Raw genomic sequence first — 22952 nt, 5'->3', positions numbered from 1 at the left:
AGTTAAAGCAGAGATAATTATGCTTTATATCAGGGATCTGGAGAATGTTGGTAGAAGGGAACATTTAGCTAGTGTGGTCAGGAAAGACCCCTGAGAGGAATGGAGCTTTTAGCAGAGACCTGCCTGAAGGGTAGAGATTGCTGTAGAAAGGGAAGGTGCTTAGTGAACTGAAAAGGATGAAGCCCGTGGTCATTTGTGCTGAGCAGCGTACAGTTGGGTATCACTTAGCATCCATTCAGTCCCTTCACATATATTTCTCGGGGGAATTTAATACATTTATATTTCATATAATTATTAAGTAATACCTTGCTTCTGCCATTTTGTGACTGGTTCTTAGTTTATCTAGTTTCCTTCTCCTTCTTTCTTAGTCTTCTCTATAGGGCTTGGGTGCTTTTTTTCTAAGAGTCTGCTTTGATTCCTTGATTATTGTAATTCATCTATCTGTTACTTGTTTTTGCTTTGTGGTTACAAGGGGACTTAAGAAAAACATTATTGGATTAAAGGAAGGCATTTTAAAATGCAAGTGGCTTAAACAGTGATCGTAAAATGGACCAAGTAACAAGAGGATAAGGGAGATAGATAGATAGATAGATAGATAGATAGATAGATAGAGACACTACATGTATATTCATCTGTCCCCACATTTTGAGTTTCGATGTCCTGTTATACATCTTTCTAGATTGCCTACTTCAACATGCTAATGTAGTTATTGATTTTGATTGTTCTGTTTTTTGTTTGTATACTAGATATGCATGGTCTATGCACCATGATTACTGTGTGTTATGGCGTCCTGAATTTATGTAGTTCCTTTTATTATAAATGAATTTTAAATGTCCAGCACTTCCTTGTGGTTAGCAGTTTCTATATCCACTTAAAAAAACTTGGTATTTTTTCTTTTGTGAGGACAGGTAAGGTGGTGATAATTTTTCAGCTTCTGTTTGAGGATCTCTTTATCTCTGAACCACAGCTTTGCTGGGTAGAGTATCCTTGATTGATAGTTTTCCTCTCGAATGTGACAGTTTTATTCTTCTACCCTCTTCTTGCCTATAGGGTTTACGCTGAGAGCAGGTAACTGGAACATGTGTGTCTGTCTGTCTGTGCATATGTGTGTATGTGTATATGCATGTGTTTATGTGTTTGTTCATATGTGTGCATATATGTATATATGTGCATTATGTCCATACATTCTCTTGCTTTCTCAATAACCTTCTCTTTGTATCTAACTTCTGAGAGTTGATTATGTTATGATTTGGGATATATTTCATTGAACTGAATCAATCATGATGACCCTTGGAACCAATTATGGTGACATTGACCTTCATGTACCTGTATTGTAATTTCTTTTCAATTTTAGGCTTGGGCAGTTTTCTGCACACACTCTGAATGTGTTTCTTCTCTCTGTAACAATCTGCAGACTCTCTTGAATCCCACACCCCAAGTGTCTGCTCTTGTAATGCTGTCCCAAAGTTGCTGAACTTTCTCTGCTCTTCACTCTTTGTCCTTTACTCTCCTTGGATAGTCTTTTGCTAGCCTACTAATTATTTATTCTATTAGAGCTATTGATCCGCTTATAGTTTGTGTATTTTCAGTTCAAGGCCTACTGATATTAGTGTTTAAGTTTCTACAGTCCTCTCAGGTTTCTCTGATACAATATTGAGTTTTTTCTCTACGTTTCTTTGAAGTTTGTTCAGTTTCCTTAAATGTTTTTAAAGATTCCCTTGCTGTGTATAGATTGATTAGTTTATGGTCAGTTGTTGGCACATGATTTTGTCCATTATTGTCAGTTGATGATGTGGCTCCGTTTTTGCCTGTCTCGGGAATTCTAAGCAGCTGCTTTGTGGCTACAGCTCTTTCGACAGTGGATGAAAACTCAAGTTCAGGTTTGCCACAAGTCCACACTGGAGCACCGCCACTGTTTCAACATTGTGAGATGCTTGAAGCCCCTGTTTCTTATAGATCCCTCATTAGCATGTTGTTGGGCAGTAGTAACTCTCTCTATGGTTGGAGTGAGACCAGGTACCTCATCTACAGTTACTGCTGTGTAGTCAGAAGCCAAGGATTGAAGGACTGACTACTCATGAGCTCCCAGGAGCCATCAATACTTCTGTACTATTGCATCCCAAGTCCAAGCTCTTCTGGGCTCAGCTCCATGCAGTCTAGAATCACAGCCCATGCTACTATTGCAGTCTGCAACTCCTGCCGCTACACAGAGGTAATGTCCAAAGTACAGATGTGTTCCACTGGGACATCAGGTCTCTGTCTGGCAGTAGGACATGTCCAGCAGTCCTGCCTGTGGGGCTTTGGCCTTGGTGGTATCTGATAGGCACAGTATTGGGTTTTACCAGGCGGGCAGAATTCCACTGCAGTCTAGTACTTACCTGCTCCCTCCTTTGCAATAGGGACAACATTCCTCTCCACTGTGCTCAGCTGGGACAGTCCATCGCCATGCTAGCATGACTCCAGATGGAGCTGGAGCCCCGAATTTCAGAAGGGCTAGGTTTTACAATGCCAGGCCTAGTATTAGGTTAAAAATCTAAGGCCTAAACTTAATTGTTTCCTCCGCAGAAGAGGAGAAACATAGTGCACTGCCTGAAGTTAAGGGGCTAGCCTGGGAACATTATTTCTTTCTGCAGTTTTCAATGCTTCCTTTCTTATTATACCCACCACAATGGTCTCTCTCTCTCTCTCTCTCTCTCTCTCTCTCTCTCTCTCTCTCTCTCTCTCTCTCTCTCGGTTTCCTCAGCTCTTGCAAATGTGTGAAAAGCTGTTGAACTTCATGTTTCTGCGGGAGACATTACTTGCTGTCCCTATACTCTGCCTCTGTGTGGAAGGCAGCAATAAGAAGTTTGGCAAATGCAGCCTGTTACAAGCGTATTAGGGAGCCAGTCTAATTAAACTGTGACTAATAGGTAGTCCTGTGATATTGACTGACAATTTATAAAAACCGGGAACTATTACAGAATACAATTAGTGCGCTGTCTCATCAATGTGTAATTATTCATTATTTAAAAAAAGTCACTCTGCTTGTTTCTTTTCTGAAGACATATACTTGCGTAGTTTTGAATGTTATTCTCTATTAAACTTGTTCATATTGTTGCTGTTTATGTTAAGAGCAACAGTGATGTAATGGAAAGGCCATATCTGTGATTACTTTCATTTTTTGTGTGTGGGGTGCCTTTAAATAAGATTACTCAAGGGTTTAAAGACCCAGTTTAGAAATGCAAACACTATATTTCTACCAAATTTTAATTAAATAGTACCTATTTAAAACAATTGTCCTGCTCTGGTATCCAAATCTCTAAATGACAACGGAAAAAGTAAAAACTACAGAAATGTTTATAAAAATAATAGCTTTCTGTTGTGGAATTCCAGTTCGTTACACTCAGAGGAGAAGAGCGGCTTTCAGAGAAACAAATATTTCCCCCCAAATATAGACAGGATCTTAAGTTGCTTTACTAACTGGATTTTACATCATTTGTACCCAACAGGATTTGGCTGGTGAAACTGCAAAGGGAGATAGCTTATGTTTTTCTCTCAAGGATATCTTTTTTTCCCAAATGCTTGGAAGATGGCAGGTGGAAGTAGTCTCTGCTGATAATACATATTTGTAATTCCTGCAGTTATTACATGGTGTTTCCTGAAAATCAGGGTATACAGCACCACCCCTTTTCTGCAGTGCTTCCTGATACTGAAAGAAATAAAGAAAGTGACGGGGAGGAGGTGATGTAGGATAAGACAGTGGATCCATGCTCAGTTGGGGGTTGAACTAAGTGATTTTTTACCAAGTTTCCCCCCAATAGGTTTTTATTTGCAGACTGACTGGATCCAGAGAGAGGGGAGCTTGTACACTCTGGGTTCAGATCCAGGCACCACTGGTTTCCATTCATAGTCCCCTGCAGATAAACCACAGTGGTCACAAGCCGTCTGTGCTCTTAAAATGATGGGCTCAAAACATTTCCACTTCCTTCTGTACTGACATGAGCTTAATGACTCCAAGCACTCTGAGGACTTCAGATCAGCTTTTATTTCCATCCCAGCCTACCTCCACAAGTGCAAGTGGAGCACTTTAATCTATCTCCGCCCCCTGTGTTTCTGATGTTCTGTCAAAAATATTTATAACCCAAGAAGTATTCCAAAAGCTCGAAGGAGTAAGCTGTGAGAGGAGCATGCGTTTCTAAGTGAGATCACCAATCCCTGGCAAATTATGACTTGATTAGCCTTCTTTTGAGAGGATGGGGCTAGAGGAAAAAAGGACAGAAATGCTGGGGGCTGGTGAGATGGTGCTTGCTGCAGAAGTCTGGTGACTTGAGTTCCATCCCCCCCAGAGTCAATGTAGAGGTGAAAGGAGAGAAGGAATGCCAGGCAGTTGTTCACACACACACACACACACACACACACACACACACACACACACACACATAATAATAAGCAAATTTAATAGGGCTTGAAAATTTAGCAAATTTATAACTTTATGTCGTCTGACTCTGTGAAATAGTCACACCACTTCCATGGAGCTCCATGCTGTTTGGCATGGTGATGCTCACTGAGTTCACAACTCTTGTTCTGTGGTAATCTTTCTAAAGATCCCTCAAGGTGCCAAGCAGTCTAGTCAGGACTTCATATGTGTTAACCTCTGGAAGTTAATCAAGATATGTCTGTCATATTGTTTACTGATTTAGACAATTTAATTTTTTCACTTGGGATATCTGTTTTATTTTTATCATTTCTTTTATTTCAGCTCTTCTTTATGCAACTATTTTTGGAAATGTTACCACAATTTTCCAGCAAATGTATGCCAACACCAACCGTTACCACGAGATGCTGAATAATGTTCGAGATTTCCTGAAATTATATCAGGTCCCAAAAGGTCTTAGTGAACGAGTCATGGATTATATTGTCTCAACATGGTCAATGTCAAAAGGCATCGACACGGAGAAGGTATAGTTGTTTGTATTATTATTATTATTATTGTTGTTGTTGTTGTTAATCATCTGCTTAGCAGGATATTTAGATGCATATACATTTCCTATTCACATTTCCCTTATGTGATTGCTTTATAGATGTTACTATAGCTTTTGTAAGTGACATTTCAATCAATCATCTTTATTGAGTGCTTAGAAGGTGCAGAGCACGCAACCATTAACAATCAATTAGTACCAGTCATGATATTCAGTTGAGAAAATTCAGTTTCTGAAAACAGCTCATTACTCCATTTCCCCATGACACTCTCATTACCACTTAATAATTTTCTGTTAAACTCTCAGAGCATTCTCCTATGAGATCCTATTCTTAATTTTTCCTTTGACTTGCTGTCCATTTAAAAATTACAGGAGTTGGAGAGATGGCTCAGCAGTTGAGAAAGCTTGCTGCTCTTGCTGACGACTGGAATTACGTTCCTAGTACCTATGTCTGGCAGCTCACAGCCACCTATAACTTCTGCTGCAGGGGATCAGACGCCCTCTTCTGGTCTCTGTGTTTACCTGCACACACACACACACACACACACACACACACACACACACACATATACACATACACATACATGCACAGACATTTAAGAAAGTATATTTTTAAAAAGGAAAAAAAAAACAAATAAAACTTCCCTGTTGTAAGTGAAGAAGTTTGTATTATCTTCTAGCATATCTTTCTCTTAAATGTTTCTTTATCAAACGCATTATAAAGTAACTTGTAATTCTTAATCGTTCCTTGTTCTCTCATACATGTAGTAGAGACATACCCCCTTTCCAGTTATTCCCATGTCTCATTTCATGTCTTTTTAAGGGAACATCTTTTTAATTTTCCCACCTGTTTTGTACTTGAGCAAAGAAGGACCAATAAAAGACAATTAAAGTCTCCTCACTTTCCTACACCATCTGATTCATGTAACATGTAAGGGATGGTAAGTAGAGTTGGCGTACAGGAAGTGAAAGCAATCCTGAGTCATTTCACTTTCAGCACCAGAGAGGACTGTTCTTTGTAGAGCGTTTACTTTTAACACCTGACAGTCAAATTGCAAAATACCTTCCTGGTCATTTCCAGGTGGTGTGTGTTTTCAACCAGTGCTCATGCGTGTGTGTGTGTGTGTGTGTGTGTGTGTGTGTGTGTGTGTGTGTGTGTGAGAGAGAGAGAGAGAGAGAGAGAGAGAGAGAGAGAGAGAGAGAGAGAGAAAGAGAGAGAGAGAGAACTACTCTACAAGCTTTTCAATGCAATGGAGAAAGTATAAATAATAAATGAAATTTCCAACAGTAGTAAGGAAGTTTCAAGCCAGTGCAGATATTGTGGGGACCAGATTATTGAGGGGAGATGTGAAGAATGATTGTGAAGTGGAAAGGAATGTGTGTGTGTGTGTGTGTGTGTGTGTGTGTGTGTGTTGCTCAGAGTAGTTGCATGAAGGAATTATGAAAGAGTGAGATGTACTCCTTCAATATTTCACAATCTGCAGCATAAATTTCCCAATTAAAGGACCACAGAAGGGAAAGTAATGAAAGCTTCTTCCTTTGCAACTTGACTCATGTCCACTGATATGTGGTTAATGGGAAAACATGCAAAAAGCTTTTATCAGAGTGACAAAGAGGCGGAATCACAAATGCTGGTGAGGAAGTGGAAGAAAGGGAAATTTTATACATGGTTGGAATACAAATTAGCACAAATGCTGCTGAGCATGGGCTAGTCCCTCAAAAAGCTAAAAGCAGGTCTATCACAGGATCTATCTGTCCCACTTCTTGGTAGTTATGAAATGAAAGTAAACCTTTGTACAAAAGAGATATCCACACTTCCATCTTTATTGTTGCATTATTCACAGTAGTCAAGATAAAGTAAATGTTTAAAGAAAACAACAATGAAATCCTGTCATGTATAACAAAATAGATGGAGCTAGAGGACATGTTAGATGGAATTAGACCCAGAAAGACAAGTAACTCGTGTTCTCTCTCATGCAGAGAAGTTAAAAAGACAACTTGAGTTTCGAATGGTGGTTATTAGGAGATGGGAAGGGAGAGAAGAGGAATGGGCAGTTAGAAGGAGGTTGGGTAAAGGTACTGAATCACACTTGGGGTTGTTTCTGAGCACTAGGAAAGCAGATCTAGGTTACTGTGACAAATATAAAAACTTTGCTGTGCTTGTGTGAAACACGCCATCACTACCTCCTTTCAGCCTATTAGGGAAATCCCCACTCAGATCAGATGCGTATTAGCTAGGGTGATGGTAGATGTGATTCAAAGAAGACACTTGCCAGCTTCTGGGCTTGCACAGGGGGTGTGGGGATTCCCAGTAATTATATCCTCAGTGAGACCGAGTTTAAAAACACTTCTTAGACTACATGCCATATGCTACCCAAACAAGAAGAAAGCAAAAATTTACATCCACTTCCCTGATTTAAGGAAAGAATCTAACAACAGAGCAGAAGACTCGCAGGCCTGCTGGGCATTCAGTTACCTAGTAAACAGTAAATATAAAACGTAACTTTAAAGTACAATGGTAATGTTGACAATGTTGACAAAAAGTAGCTGCAGAGATGACTCAGAGGTCAAGGGCACTTACTGTTCTTGTAGAGGACCACAGCTTAATTCCCAGCTCCACAGTAGGGAGTCACAACCATCTGTAACTATAGCTCTAGCCCAGTGATTCTCAACCTTCCTAACGCTATGACACTTTAATACAGTTCCTCAGGGTGTGGTGACCCTCAACCATTAAATTATTTTTGTTGCTGCTTCATAACTGTAATTTTGCTACTGTTAGGAATCATAATGTAAATATTTTTGTTTTCTGATAATCTTGGGTGACCTCATATGAAAGGTTGCTTGACCCCCAAAGTGGTCATAACCCCCAGGCTAAGAACTGCTGCCCTAGGGTGATCTTATAGTTTCTTTTTGCCTCTGTGGACCTCTCACCACACACACACACACACACACACACACAAGAGAGAGAGAGAGAGAGAGAGAGAGAGAGAGAGAGAGAGAGAGAGAGAGAGAGAGAGAGACAGGCAGACAGACAGAGACAGAGAGACAGAGACAGAGAGAGAGGAGAAGAGAGAGAGAAAGAAGAGACCTTTACACATATATTAATAAAAAATAAGTTAATGAAAAATTGAAAAATAAAGCATCACAGCAAAAGTACAAAATCATATTTATAATTTATAAAATATTTTTATAAATCAATAAGATCAGAATACTTTGAGAACTAAGTGAGCCAAAGACATAGTAATGCTACCTAGACATTAAAAAACATGTCATAAGCAGAGCAGTGGTGGCATATGCCTTTAATCCCAGTGCTCAGGAGGCAGAGGCAGGCAGATCTCTGTGAGTTAAAGCCAGCTTAGTCTATAGAGCGAGTTCAAGGAGAGCCTGGGCTACACAGGGAAACCTTAGCTTGAAAAACAAAACAAAGCAAAAAGGCCATGCTGTTTTAGTAAATTAGTGATTGTAGATTCTCTCCCGATAACTAGCACTGACTTCACTAATATTGAGTTTCAAGTAGGTTTTCAATACCCAACATGGTTTCCCTCTTGTTGAGTGGGTCTTAAGTTCAATTAGAGAGCTGTTGATTACCACCAAGATATCAGTGCCACTAACATGCTCTTAGGGTTATTGTTCCATGCTGACTGTTTATATGGCTCATAGGCATCAAGGCTGTGTAGGACTGTTGGTTGCCTCCCTCCTTTGGAAGCTTGCATGGTACCTTTTGGTACTGTGAAAGCTAGTTCTCACAGAGGGAGTGTTTGGGTTACCAACATGACTGCCCAAATGTGGGCTAAACAATGATAGCACCGACGAGCATACCAAACTGGACAGGGAATAGCCCATGAAGTCTCAGCCATACACAAAGGACTATAAATAACCAAGGAAAGCTGCGAGAGAGAGAGAGAGAGAGAGAGAGAGAGAGAGAGAGAGAGAGAGAGAGAGAGAGAGGTGCTCTTCCCCACAAAAGAGCACACCAAATGGTTGTTCAATGCCAAATAATCAGCCCTGAATACATCCATACAAGTAACATTATATGAGCTGAGCAGGTTATACCTAGGAATATATATGTATAAACATATAGGCATGCAATAACAATTAGTGAAAAAAGAAGGTATGAATTTGAAGGAGAGAAGGGAAGGGTATGTGGGAGGGTTTAGATGGAGGAAAGGGAAGGAAGAAATTTTGTGATTAAATTATGATCTCAAAAAATGTGATCACAAAAAAGTGTGTCACTAGTAAACAATAAAAATTGAGCCATGAAGAAAGCATTTCCAGGTGGATACAGAAAATGCCCAATTTTAGCAAAGATTGTATTCCTTGGCTCTAGCTTGTAATTCTGTAAACTGTGGAAATGGGTTGAGCATTTTCTAAAGTAATTTGAATGAGATAACATGAGTCAGAGATAGGACTAGAACTCAGTCCTTGTGGCTTTCTCCTCTTTTGTTTTTATTCATTGAGTGGTTCCAGCCTATGTCATGACTTTAAAAACATATGCTAACAATACTCAAGTGTTCCAACTCATCTCAGACCTGTTTCCTCAACTATATACTATGCTCTGCTTTTCATGCCCCACAAATCTGTCCAAAAATTAGGTTCCTAGTTATCTTTTAAAAACACATTCTACTGGCATTATCCAATTTAGTGAATGGAAACAATGCCCTCCAGGTGCTTAGGACAAAATCACACACATTTAAACCCTCATTACACCACATCTGTTGCCTACAGCTCCTATCATCTCCATTGCTATCACCTGATCCAAGTCATGATCTTGTCCCTCAAGAGTTATTGTGCTGGTTAACAGCTCTGTGCTCCTATGTAGAATGTTCTCTGCATAGCAGCAAAGGACATATGTGGATTTTCTAATGAAGATTTCTACCTTGTTGGTCTTCAACCTTTCCGATATATCTAGGAAACCATATGTTAATCTATGCTACAAGCACTTACTTACAGTGGAAATTATTAAATTGAAATTATTAAAACACAAGTGTAGAATGAAGAAATGAAAGGTGTATAACAATAGTCATGTTGATTCTGTAATTGTCACAATCTTGGAACTATGGATGTACTCAGGGTATAGCTTTAGCAAAGAGTACCTGAGTTTTTTGCAGTTACTCTCATTGATTCAATGTTTGGTTCCTGTAGTCCATGGTTCCTTGGTAAGTGAAGTATGTTGTCTTGACATGTTTTTTCATTGCATCGTTTACTTACGTTTCCTTTAAAATATTTTTAATAGAGATTATTAGCAAATTTACACAAGCACATACCAAAACAAGGAAAATAAATGAAGCTTGGTGTCTGTTTTAATGTCTCTTTCTGTGTTAGTTCTAAAACAGCTATTTTTCAGCTTTATGTACAATGGAATTTAATAATGCATTGCAACTAATTAGAGAAAACACTTCAATCCAATTATTATGATTTCCTTTTAGCTTCTCCACATACTTAGTTTTTATAGATTTTTGAATTTAGTATTAACACACAAGCAAATTAATCACAGTGATCCAACCCAGTCTTAGCTTACCTCTGTTTAGTACAATCATGGGTTAAATATATACTCATGTAGGGATTAGAATATTTTTATCATTGAAGTTTGTTTTAGGTGACGTTTTTTGCATGGGTCAGTGCCTAGATTAATTTTATCTGCTAAGCAACATTTTATTGACTATTAATCACTACAGGTGCGCTGTATTTTTTTAATTTAATAACAAAATCCATTCCCGGTGCTTTGCCACTGGTTAACATTCTGTACTTAAAAGACTGAGAAATGGGTGGAATGAGAGAGGATTTAAAATGAAAGCAGATTATGGGAGAAATAGAAGGGATGATGATTAAAGCTCATAAAATTTATCCTGACATTTGAAATAACTTTTCAGGGAAATAATTCAAATGAAATAAATTGTTTGGGACTATATTTTCAGTTTGGGAACCACACAAAAATGCACAACTTATGTAATATTTTCTAGACCATGTACTTCTCACTACCCTAGAGTGGCCAGGGCCTCTTTCATAGGTTGGAACCTAAACCCTTATTATTTTTATTTGCAGTTCTTACTGTTTTTCTAACACATAGTTTGAGCATAAATCAATATGTAAAACCTCCTTGGTCTACAGCTTTTGTTTTATGTCCTTTTTGTAAGGTAAAATGCCAGTAGGAATTTGCATTATATGGGATGTTTTATGTACTTTTATTTTTGTTTTAAAAGAGGTAATTATCATCCTAATACAGTCCATATTAATCATAGATCAACTATTGTGATCACCTTTTGATTAGCTATTTCAAAAAATAGCATCAAAGGGCAGCACACTTACTCAAAGTTGAACAAGCTGGTATACAGCTCTGACATATTGCTATATGACAGACAGATAAAGGAAATGTAAATTTTCTATCTGCTTAAGAGGAAGCTTGGAGAAAGGGGTAGAAGGTAGCTCAAAGAACTGAATTTATTTGAAGAATACATGTCTCTGCTTCCAAAGGAAATTCTTTTCTAAAAGTAGAGGATTTAGATAGACACAAGCAGAATGCAAACCCAAGGAACTCTCAGGTCCAGCACGCTGCCCTTGCTGCTTCTCCATTCTCTGGTCCATGTGATTTCTTTTTTTTTTTTTTTAAATTTTTATTTTGCAATACAATTCAGTTCTACATATCAGCCACGGATTCCCTTGTTCTCCCCCCTCCCGCCCCCCCTCACCTTCCCCCCAGCCCACCCCCCATTCCCATCTTCTTCAGGGCAAAGCCTTCCCCACAGACTGAGATCAACCTGGTAGACTCAGTCCAGGTAGGTCCAGTCCCCTCCTCCCAGGCCGAGCCAAGCGACCCTGCATAGGCCCCAGGTTTCAAACAGCCAACTCATGCAATGAGCACAGGACCCAGTCCCACTGCCTGGATGCCTCCCAAACAGATCAGGCCAATCAACTGTCTCACCCACTCAGAGGGCCTGATCCAGTTGGTGACCCCTCAGCCATTGGTTCATATTTCATGTGTTTCCGTTCATTTGGCTATTTGTCCCTGTGCTTTATCCAACCTTGGTCTCAACAATTCTCGCTCATATAAACCCTCCTCATTCTCGCTAATTGGACTCCCAGAGATCCACCCGGGGCCTAGTCATGGATCTCTGCATCCAGATCCCTCAGTAGTTGGATGAGGTTTCTAGCTCGACAATTAGGGTGTTTGGCCATCCCATCACCAGAGTAGGTCAGTTTGGGCTGTCTCTGAATGAATTTAGATGGGATATAGACGCATAGAGAGAAGAAAGGTTGTGTATTACAGAATGACACAAGGCACTCTCAAAGATAAGAGAAAGCTCATTGTTTAGGAGAGTATCCTCATTGGCTCAGACTGGACAGAGAAGTTGCTGACCTACAGGTTTAGGTAGGCATTATGCCATTGTTTTCAAGGTTTCTGGAACAGAAACTGTGGTGTACTGATGTATCCTCACTTGGAGTTTTGTTATGTGTCATATCAGATTCAGGGACAAACATTTAAGAGATTCTGTATGAAACTTACAGAAAAAATTCTATACTAATTCAAGACTTATTTTCAGCACCTTTCCCTTCTTTTTCCTTCGGGGTATGTGTGTGTATGAACACACACATGGGTGTAGAGGCCTAAGCTTTATGTCAAGAATCAACTTTAATCTCTCCTTACCTTTTGAGGCAGCATCTCTCAGTCCAATCTAGAGCTCTCTTGTGTGGATTCCCTGTCTCCTTTGTCTGCTCCTTCCTTTGTTGGAATTACAGGCCGGCTTGCCTACCCACCCAGTAGTTTGTGTGGCTTCTGGGGATCTGGCTCTGGTCCTCACACTTGCCAGCTAAGCACTTTAACCACTGAGATGTTCTTCCAACCCCGTTCTCAGTATTCTTTTTGTTAGTGTATTTATATGTATAGTTTCACAAGTGAGACTAATAAGTTTTTCAAGAAGATAATAAAACAAAGGGTTTATTTAAAAAATACTTTGAATTTGTAGATTCTCTGGTGGGGCTAAGCCAGGCCAGCTCTGAAGTACTTCTCCTATAGGCTTATGTTTTCTGCTTATTGGTCAAGAGACACTATACCTGTTCTATCATTTAAAATACCTAAATAAACAAATAAACAAAATAAAACCAAAAAAAAAAACATTCTTCAGCCTCCAGTCTAACTTTAAAATTTTTGACGTAGACATGGTAAAGGAACTTCGTGACTATCACCTCCATGTCTATTTCTCAACTGTTACCTCCTAAAGTGATATAAAGTGAGTATTTGGAGTTGGGATTGTCATTTCTTTTTTCTAGCTAGTCTTCATACCTTATCTAAGAAGCTAAATTTTATATGAAGCTCCTTCCATGGAGCAGAAGTTAAATAAGATAGCATTCTAGGGCACATTGGAGGTGAATATGAACACAGTACATTATATCCACATATTAAAATGTCATAATGAAAAACATTATTTTATACAATTAATACACATTAATAAAAATGCCAAAAAACAATAAATCGGAATGGTCTTAGTAAACATGTAATAGCATTGTTATAAGCAAATGGGAATGTTAAGATTTTATATAATAATAATTTGGAACACTCAATTGTGAATTTTAATTTCTCATGGCTTTTGTACAGTTTGAGAATTCTTCAATGCAGTCTTTATATCACTGTTAGCTAATATCATTACTTAAGCTTTGAAGATGTTCTCTAATAGGCAATGTTGTTTTTCATAGCTAATGTTAAGGAAGAACATATTAGAGCTAAATTAAGTCTCATGACTCACACATCTCTCTAGGAATAATACTAAGTAGAATCTTTTTATTTTTGTTGCATTATGTTGTCATTACTTTAGTGCAACAGTACAGGATAGTTTATACTTCATTTTCTCACCACTTGGCCATTAGCTTCTGAGGAAGGTCACAAGGATTCATTTGATAGCTATTAAAAATAGGACAGATGGAATTGTCCACACGGGGCCATAATGACTCAGTAACTTGGCTTCATCTAGACCAGAAGCACTGGGTCTCATCCTTCTGGGTTCAGATCTCTGGAAGACTTAGTTGGCTGGAGTGTGAAAAGTGATCACATGATGCCTGCAGAGGGTAGGCACTAGTAAGAGGGTAAATCATTTCATTCACAGTGATAATATTACATTTCTTTTCTTCTCTAGTAATAAGCTACAAAAAAGCCCATGTGGCTCGAATCATTTTCTCAGTCTTTACTGAGTGTTTAGTGAGAGTACCATTGTCTTTAAATATGGATGAAAATGAAACATCAACTGTATCATAATTTAGAGAAGCAACTTTTTCTTTTTTTTTGTTTTTGTTTTTTTGAGACAGGGTTTCTCTGTGTAGCTTTGCACCTTTCCTGGGACTCACTTGGTAGCCCAGGCTGGCCTCGAACTCACAGAGATCCACCTGGCTCTACCTCCCGAGTGCTGGGATTAAAGGCGTGTGCCACTACTGCCCAGCTTGAAAAGCAACTTTTTCTATACATGTTTACATTGAAAACTAGTATGTATAAACATATTAGTGGGGAAAGTTTAAGTCACCAGTCAATGTGAATGCAGACCATGTCATCCTATGAGTTGGTGTCTGCATCAACCTGTTCTGAGCTACTTTGATGGATTTGTCCTCGGACTTGGCTCCAGCCAGAGCAAATTTTCAGCAAGTGGCATCTGCTTTTGAATGAAATCATGGTGCTTCTTAGAACTTGAGAGATTATTTAAAGGTAGAATTATGCATACAGTCAGATTTTATAGTTTATTTATTTAAAATAAGTTTCTTCCATTCCTGGCATTTCTCTTACTATTTTTTTCCATGGTTTAATTGTGCTCTTCTTTTTAAGGAAATTAGTTATCTTATTTCATGTGTATGTGAGTGTGCCTGTGTGTATGTATGTGATCTGTGTCAATGCAGTGCCAGAAAAGGTCAGAAGAGGGCATCATATTCACCAAAACTGGAGTTACAGATGGCCAAGAGACACCTTGTGGTTGCTGGGAATTGAACCCAGGTCTCCACAGCAAGTGCTCTTAACCACTGAGCCATCTCTCCAGCCCAACTGTGTTATTCTTTATTATTTTTCTTCAAGAGTTTTGTGACTTTCTTCTCTCTACCCTCCCTCCTGTCTCTTTCTTAGCTTTTAAGATAATGAGTAAAGGATATCGTTTTGGCACCAGCTGATTGGTTTTGGGTTTTTACCCATTTTCTATTCTATAAAAAGTACATTTAGCACCTTTACTTGTTGTGCCAAATAACCATGGGCATCTCTGTCTGATACAGCAGAAGGCAGAGAGGAGGTGAAGAAAGATGTAGGGAATACCTTAAAAGAAAAAAACATCACAACAATCACACTACAAGAGAGCCATCCTGCTAGCTGTATACTGCCCATCAATGCCCTGGACCCCTTCCTTGTGTGATTTTGACATCAAAGAGAGGACCATATGATTGAAAAATTTGATGGTTTTCTCTCAACTTTGCTTTTTATCAATCTGGACTTCGCTTGAGTCCTTTAGTTAACCCCCTATTTTCTCACATTAGCATCTTCCCTCTTGGGCTTCCTCAAGGATGCTTTCAGTTCTCTAGTTTCTTCCACAGCATCTCTGATGACAGGATGCATCCACTGAGAAGGATCTGTGTAGCAGCAGATTGTAGAAATAGCTAAATACCCTTTAAAGTTTATGTCTGCATAAAAAATATCGGTGGGATTTGTAATTATAGTGTAGAGTGATAATACAAGTAAACAATTGTTGCTCTTACGTTGCTTAGAGTTAATGAAAAGAGAAGAGATACAAATGATAGATAAAGACATGTGATTTTAAGTTGTGTTGGTGCTCGGGATGTAATGCTATGCAAGAGTCTAAGGGGGAAGGTCAGTCTAGCTCAAGTTGGAAGGCTGTGTGGTAGAAGTAGAAAAAAAGACATAGCAACACTTGGACAACAGAGATTGTTAGAATAGAAACTTTGATGCCTTTCATAATCAAACTCAAATTGCCTGTGTTCTGATAGCCAAACAACTGATGTAAAGATGGAAACAGTAAAAAGAAGAAAAAGCCAAGATCTTCGGGCTTTGTTAATTACTAATAAATCAACACTTACCCCATATTATCTAGACATATATTACTTGGCATTCCATTGTGTCACAGAATCATTTCAACTAACTCTTCATGTTAGTTAAGAATTTTACTCTAAATCCAATAACTACATAGATTGGTGCAGTGACTTATTGGTACCTGAATCTACTTAAACACATTAGTACATATTTGCTTAGAATATATTAAAATTATGTGGGTCTGCTGGCTTTGAGGGCACTAATCAGAGACTCCAGTCGTATGTGTCATAAGAGCACAGATGGCACGAGGCTGAGGGGAAGTGTCAGGGATATATTTGTAACCAGAGGACACTGTTATCACATGTTGCTATGATGAGTTTGTTGGAAGAATGGCACAATCCCTTTGTAAAAAGTTGACATGTGGTGTTCCTGAAATGTGCCTTTTCAGGCAAAAAAAAAACCCTCCGTGATTATATAACCATTTTATTTCTAAAAATGTTAATTTAATGGAAGCAGATGACTTTTATGTAAAATTGGAAATAAGAACCAGAAAAAGAAGAAAGTACATTAAATCCTGCATAATCTCACTACTTATAAAACTACATTCTGGCACATTTACTCGGTGTGTGTTGTAAATATGTATAGGCCGAAGGTCCTGTATTTGAAGTGCTTGGAATTGGGAGGCCTTTAGACTTAGGGTATGCTTTATATTTGGGAACATTTATATATACATAATGAGGTATCTACATGAAATTCATTTTAATGTCATGTACTTCTTAAGCATATAGACTGAAGGTAATATTTTATGTAATGCTGTTAGTTTACTGCAGCTCATCTCATGAGTTTAAATATAGAACTATACAGTTGACAGATCATATTTCAAATTACTTTTTGATTTTGAGACATTTTGACTATATTTTGAGTATAAAATTTAAGATGTTCAACCCATGTTTAAGAAGCCTTGTGTTCTATTCTTTGGATGTATTTCAATATGTTTTCATTTCCCTGTTATTGTATAATTAGCATTTCTAATCATTACATTAATGCAAACAACAGAATGGGTGTTTCTGGATCATAGAATTTGCACATTTCATAGCCCTTGTTATTTTTATGGTTATTTCTTCTGAAATATCAAATCAACCATAAACAGTGTAAATTTGTATAGGTCCTTTTAAGATTATCACTGTCAACACTAGGTATTGATCTTTAAATCATTGTGAAAGTTATAGACCAATTAATAGCACATTTGATTTTCTCTTTCTTCCAACATACACGTACTATAATTGTTGCCATTAAACGCAACAGAAGCTAGGCTGTAAAAAAGTCTGTCTTGTTGAACCAATGAGTTTATCTGGGCTACTTACAGAAGCATGGGTTAGGGTTTACATACTTGTCTTAGGGTTTCAATTACTGTGATGAAACCCCATGACCAAAAGCAAGTTGGGGAGGACAGGGTTTACTTTACTTCCACTTCCACATTACTGCTCATTATTGAAGGAAGTCAGGACAGGAACTCAAGCAGGGCTGGAACCTGAGGGTAGGAGCTGATACAGAGGCCATGGAGTGGGTGCTGCTTACTGCCTTGCTTCCCATGGCTTGCTCAGCTCAGGGATGGAAACACCCACAATGGGCTGGACCCTCCCCATTCATCACTAAAAAATTCCCTACAGCTGTATCTTATGGAGGGATTTTTTTCAATTGAGGTTCCATTCTTTGAGAAAACTCTAACTTGTGTCAAGTTGACACAAGACTAGCCAGCACAAATGGAACATGTAGGTGACTTTATTACCAAAAAGTCCACTTTACAGGTAGATCCACAAGAGACAGTCTTTTCCTCAGTAAATACTTACTGCTTTTATAACCTTGGGTAGTTGCCTGGTAGATCTTGTAACTTTCTAATTATCCTGAGTCTTATTAGACTCTTCTCCCTCCCTTCAATTCAGAGGAAACTGCTACACTTTTTCCAAATAGTAAGCATCAGTCTCTGGTAGACCAGTTAGTCTTATCATACCTTAACTGTTCCTGTTTTCACATTTTAAAAACTCTTTGGAATAAGCTTTTTTTCTGCCTGTAGCACTCACCACCATCCTGTGGATAAACTTTTGGATAGAATTGCTCGACATAATCTCAGAGCTAAGATCCACATCAGAGACAATTTGAAAATGTGTCTAGGTGCCGAGGTGAGGTATTCCTTGGGAGATGCAGTTGGGGATCTTGCACACAACCCTTCTAATAGGCCAGAGGTTAAGCCTAGAAGCCAATGTGAAGATATAAGGACTCCACTCTTAATGTAAAGCCAGAGACACTGCTGATGGGATAGGATGGGTAAGAGACTCCACCAGCAGCAAAGAGTCCCAGGTTCTAGTATACTAGTCTCTCACTATAATTATCAGATGATCAATCAAACTTAGAGTGAGCATGCCTATTCTTTCATGACCTTTTCTACAGCTGGTAAGATTAAAAGTAAGTACACTTGTTGAGAATATCTTATGAGAAATAATTGTAGTTTTTTCTGAGTACCCAGAAAAAGTCAGAAGGCAGAGATTAAGTTAATAGTTTAGCATTCTAACACATGTAGCAAACACCATCTTGACCACAAATGAGGAATTAATGGGAGGCAACCTCCCCACCAGAAAAAGACTCACTGTTGAAAGAGACAGAGAAGTCCAGCCACTCAGCTGCACCCAGCTGCTCTGACTAACACACTCTTATCTAATCACAGTTTAAAATGATAGTGCGTACAAAGATTTGGCCCATTTAATGTAATCAATACTTCACTTCCAAGTGTCTTGTAAAGTCTTAAGCCAATGGATACAACTTAAGCATATTTTAATAACATACAATTCGGTGAATTTCAGGGCATGGTATGATTATAAGTATTTCATTTATTCGGGCATTCTCAACACCACTGAATGACCTCCTTCCATGGGATAGGAAGCAAGCCAAAACAGCACCTTGATTCCCACGTGCTTTATGCTGCCAATGGCCACACACTGTTATCACCTGAGTTATTTAGAAACATTTAACTGGACCATGACTGGTTATCTTTGCAGCATACTTATATATGACTAAAGGAAAAGGTAGATAATTCTCATAAAGCAGGTAAAATTCTCTTAATGCTGAAAGCTGAGACCAGACAGGAAGTTTGGATGATTCACACATACTTAGGTATTGATATTTAATTTGAAGATTTATTTCCCTATTCCGATATTCAATAATAAATGTCTATTAAGCATCTGTCTACATTCAACACATTATTCAGTCTTTGGGATGATAATGGCAACTATAAAATAGCTCCTGCCATGTAACATTCACTGTCTAGCAGGAATGATGAAATGAAGCTCCATCCTTGCACCTGCCAGTACTGATTTTAAGGTTATGCCAAAAGTATTGGCCTTCATGGGGGTAGCACCTGGGAGAGTATAGCTCAAGAGTCAAGGTGTTTTTATGGGACTCGTAACTGTGTGAGCAGGTGTGTCTTTGATTCTTTTGCCTGTTCTTGGGACTCATTTCCTACTGTTGGGTTGCCTTGTCCAGCCTTGGTGTGAGGGGTTTTGCATTGTCTTATTTATTTTGTTTTGTCGTGTTTGGTTGTTGTCTCTTGGAGGCCTCTTTTCTGAAGGGAAGCGGAGAGGGAGTGGATGGGGGATGGGGTGGGAGGAGCTGGGAAGAATGGAGGGAGGGAAAACTGTAGTCAGAATGTATTGTATGAGAGAATGGTCTACAGCAAAAGAAGGAATAAACACAATATACATATACATATAAATATATGTATGCAATAACAATTAGTGAAAAAAGAGACCATGAGAAGGAGAGTGGGAGAGGGGTTTATGGGAGGGTTTGGCTGGAGGAAAGGGAGGGAGAAATGTAACTTCATTATAATCTTAAAATGAAAATAAAAAAAAATAGGAAGTTTTCCCAAAGAAGTGAGAGAACTCAGCTTCAGAGAATGCTGATGTAATTCTTCTTAGTGTATTTTTTCCATTCAGCCATAATGATAAATGGTCTATATTGGTGCTACAATCCCTATTCTAAAGATACAAACAGAGATTGTGAAAAATAAATTACCCAAGGTGCCAGAGCTAATAGATGGTCAAATCAGTTTGATCCTGATTTCCAGAGATTTGACTCTATGTTCATGCTCTGGGCCTTACATCACCCACTCAGTCACTTCATACCTATTTGACACCAGACATCAGGCACTGGAGACGAAGCTATGAACCATAAAGCCAGCATCTTTTCCATTATGAAACCTGTAATTGAGGGAAGGATAGGTTTAAAAAGATAATGGTATTAATAATATTTTCCAGTTCCTCAGGCAAATCTTAAATGATTTCTGCAGTTGTTAACATTTGTGGTAACAGGACTTCTCTGTTAACTGTGTTTTCCTCTTCAACAGAGAGGAATGGTCTTCCCTCACACTCATAGTGATGGAAATATACTATTCAGAATGTACTGTGCTTTGGGATATGGGGAAAATATTAATCCTTATGAACATATTACAGTTACATGATCTCTTATTACTATTATTACTACAGTGTTCTGAAGCCAAGTAAAAGCTATGATTGTAATAATTCTTATTTCTTATTTCATTAATGCATAAAAGATATGTATTTTATTGAACTGAATTGGTATAATTACAACTGGGAACAATGAAGCCTGGAATATTAGTAAGCTTATCTGGCTAATTTGGAATGAACATCAGATTAATAGTATCATTTTTTCCAATATTGAGAAAATGTTCCTGTACTCATATTAGTGTTGTGTTTAGAGAAAGCTGTTTGTATTTGTATAATTAGTATGGAACATTTATAAATATATGCAAATATTATTTTCTTGAATTCCCTCAAGAAATTAAGTTCTTTTAAAAAACTTTTTTTAATGAACCAATTATAGAGCATCATGGGATCATAGTCAAGCCAACAAGTATACAGTACTCTATAATGAAGCAGCCAATGACAGTATTAACAATGGCTCCACCAGCAAGCCTCTTACTTGTGCAAACCATACAAACATAATAGGAAGGTTTGAATTTGCCATCTATATTTGGTAGAATGCTAGAACTCATATTCCTGATTTTACACTTATCTATAACTTATTTGAAGAAGTTATTGTGATGAAATTTCCATATAAACCTTTCTCTGGCTTTAAGAGGGTTATTGCAAATATTCAAATGTAGCAAATAAACAAAAAGCTCCAGTAGTCTAGTTTTTCTTCCCTGTCATTTTATTTTTAAAGCATTTTAGAAGAGACCAGTGGAGGTGACAGGGCCATTGACGTTGCAAGCTCTATTTTCTAACCTGAGGTTATTACTTGAGTAGCTGATTTTGGGCATTTGTTCATGAGAGAGTCGAGGTATCATTTCACAGCAGTAAATTTTCTACTCACTAAGATGCTTCTCTACACAAATTTCAAAGAAAAAGTTAGGGAAAGCCTTTGAGAGCTTGTTTGGAGGTTCTGGCAGGGGAGCGCAGCTGCTTGGATACCCTTGACCAGTCCTCTTTTGGGAAAGGTCATCCTCTTTGGGACGAATATAGAGCGGTGGCGGAGGAAGGCAGAACATTTGGGGGTCAGGTAAAAGCTTGGTGTAAGGGAAATTCCCATGAATCTGCAAGGTTGATCCCAGCTAAGGCTCTTAGCCATAGTGGACAGGTAGTCTGAACTGGTTATCTCCTGTAATCAGATTGGTAACTACCCCAATTGTCATCAGAGAGCCTTCACCCAGTGACTGATGGAAACAGATGCAGAAATCTGCAGCCAAGCACTTGTCTGAGCTCAGAGAATTCTGTTGAAGAGAGGGAGGAAGGATTGGATGAGCCAGGGGGTCAAGGTCATCACAAGGGAACCCATAGAAACAACTAACCTGGGCTCATAGGAGCTCACAAACTCTGAACCAACAGCTAGGGAACCTGCATGGGACCCACCTAGGCCCTCTACATATGTGTGACAGTTGTGTAGCTTGATCTACTTGTAAGACTCCTAGCAGTGGGAGCAGGGTCTGTTCCTAACTCTTTGGCTGGCTTTTGGGAACCTATTCCTCATACTGGGTTACCTTGCCCAGCCTTAATACAAGGGAAGTTTAATCCTACCTCAACTTGATGCGCCATGCTTTGTTGACACCCATGGGAGGCCTGCACCTTTCTGAACAGAAACAGAAGAGTGAATCAGGGGTCGGGGGGAATGGAGAGGAGGCAGAAAGGAATAGGAAAAGAGGAAGGAGGGGAAATTGAGGTCAGGATGTCAATAAATGAATAAATTTAATTGATAATAATAATAGAAAGAAAAACTTTTGAAGTGATATCACACAATATTCCCTTAAAGTCTTTGTAAGATTATTATTTATTATATTATGGAAGACAAATACTTCCTCACACAGAATTCATTACTTAAACTTTAATGTGTCTGTTTCATATTAAAATTATAAATCTACAACATAAAAAGTTATTACACTTTAAGGATAACCTCTTAACATAGTAACCAAACATTTTCCCCCCTTAGGATTGTGCAAATTTGCACTGACTTATACACAAAATTACAGGATTCATATAAATTTTAAATCAATAAAGAATGAGATAGTAAAACACACATACACAAACACACATATGCATTCAGATGAAGGATGAAGTACAGCAAAACTGCCCAACTACCTGGAGTGTCATTGCCATGAATTTGGTTATATGGACCTTTTGATTGCCTTGGTAGATGAATTAAAAAGAGAAATGCTATAGTCTATTAAAGGAGTAAATACGGCCGGGCGGTGGTGGCGCACGCCTTTAATCCCAGCACTCGGGAGGCAGAGCCAGGTGAATCTCTGTGAAGTTCGAGGCCAGCCTGGGCTACCAAGTGAGTTCCAGGAAAGGCGCAAAGCTACACAGAGAAACCCTGTCTTGAAAAATCAAAAAAAAAAAAAAAGGAGTAAATACATTTATCCAATTATAGAAAACTTTTATCTTGCAATTGATTCTAAAAAGGATCAGTCATGTGAGGCT

General features: G+C 38.5%; 1 protein-coding gene across 1 annotated transcript in view; it reads left to right on the top strand.

The window, feature by feature from the left end:
• Kcnh5 (potassium voltage-gated channel subfamily H member 5) overlaps nt 1–22952 on the top strand; it is a 255124-nt gene that overhangs the window by 135595 nt on the left and 96577 nt on the right. Inside the window, exon 6 of the mRNA XM_059279702.1 lies at nt 4739–4938. Within this exon, the coding sequence (XP_059135685.1) occupies nt 4739–4938 (200 nt within the window). The remainder of the gene's footprint in view (nt 1–4738; nt 4939–22952) is intronic.

The sequence above is a fragment of the Peromyscus eremicus genome, chromosome 14 (genome assembly GCF_949786415.1).
Source record: "Peromyscus eremicus chromosome 14, PerEre_H2_v1, whole genome shotgun sequence".
Lineage (NCBI taxonomy): Eukaryota > Metazoa > Chordata > Mammalia > Rodentia > Cricetidae > Peromyscus > Peromyscus eremicus.
Note: the sequence above shows the minus strand (reverse complement) of the source record. Positions and strands in the feature narration are given on the sequence as shown.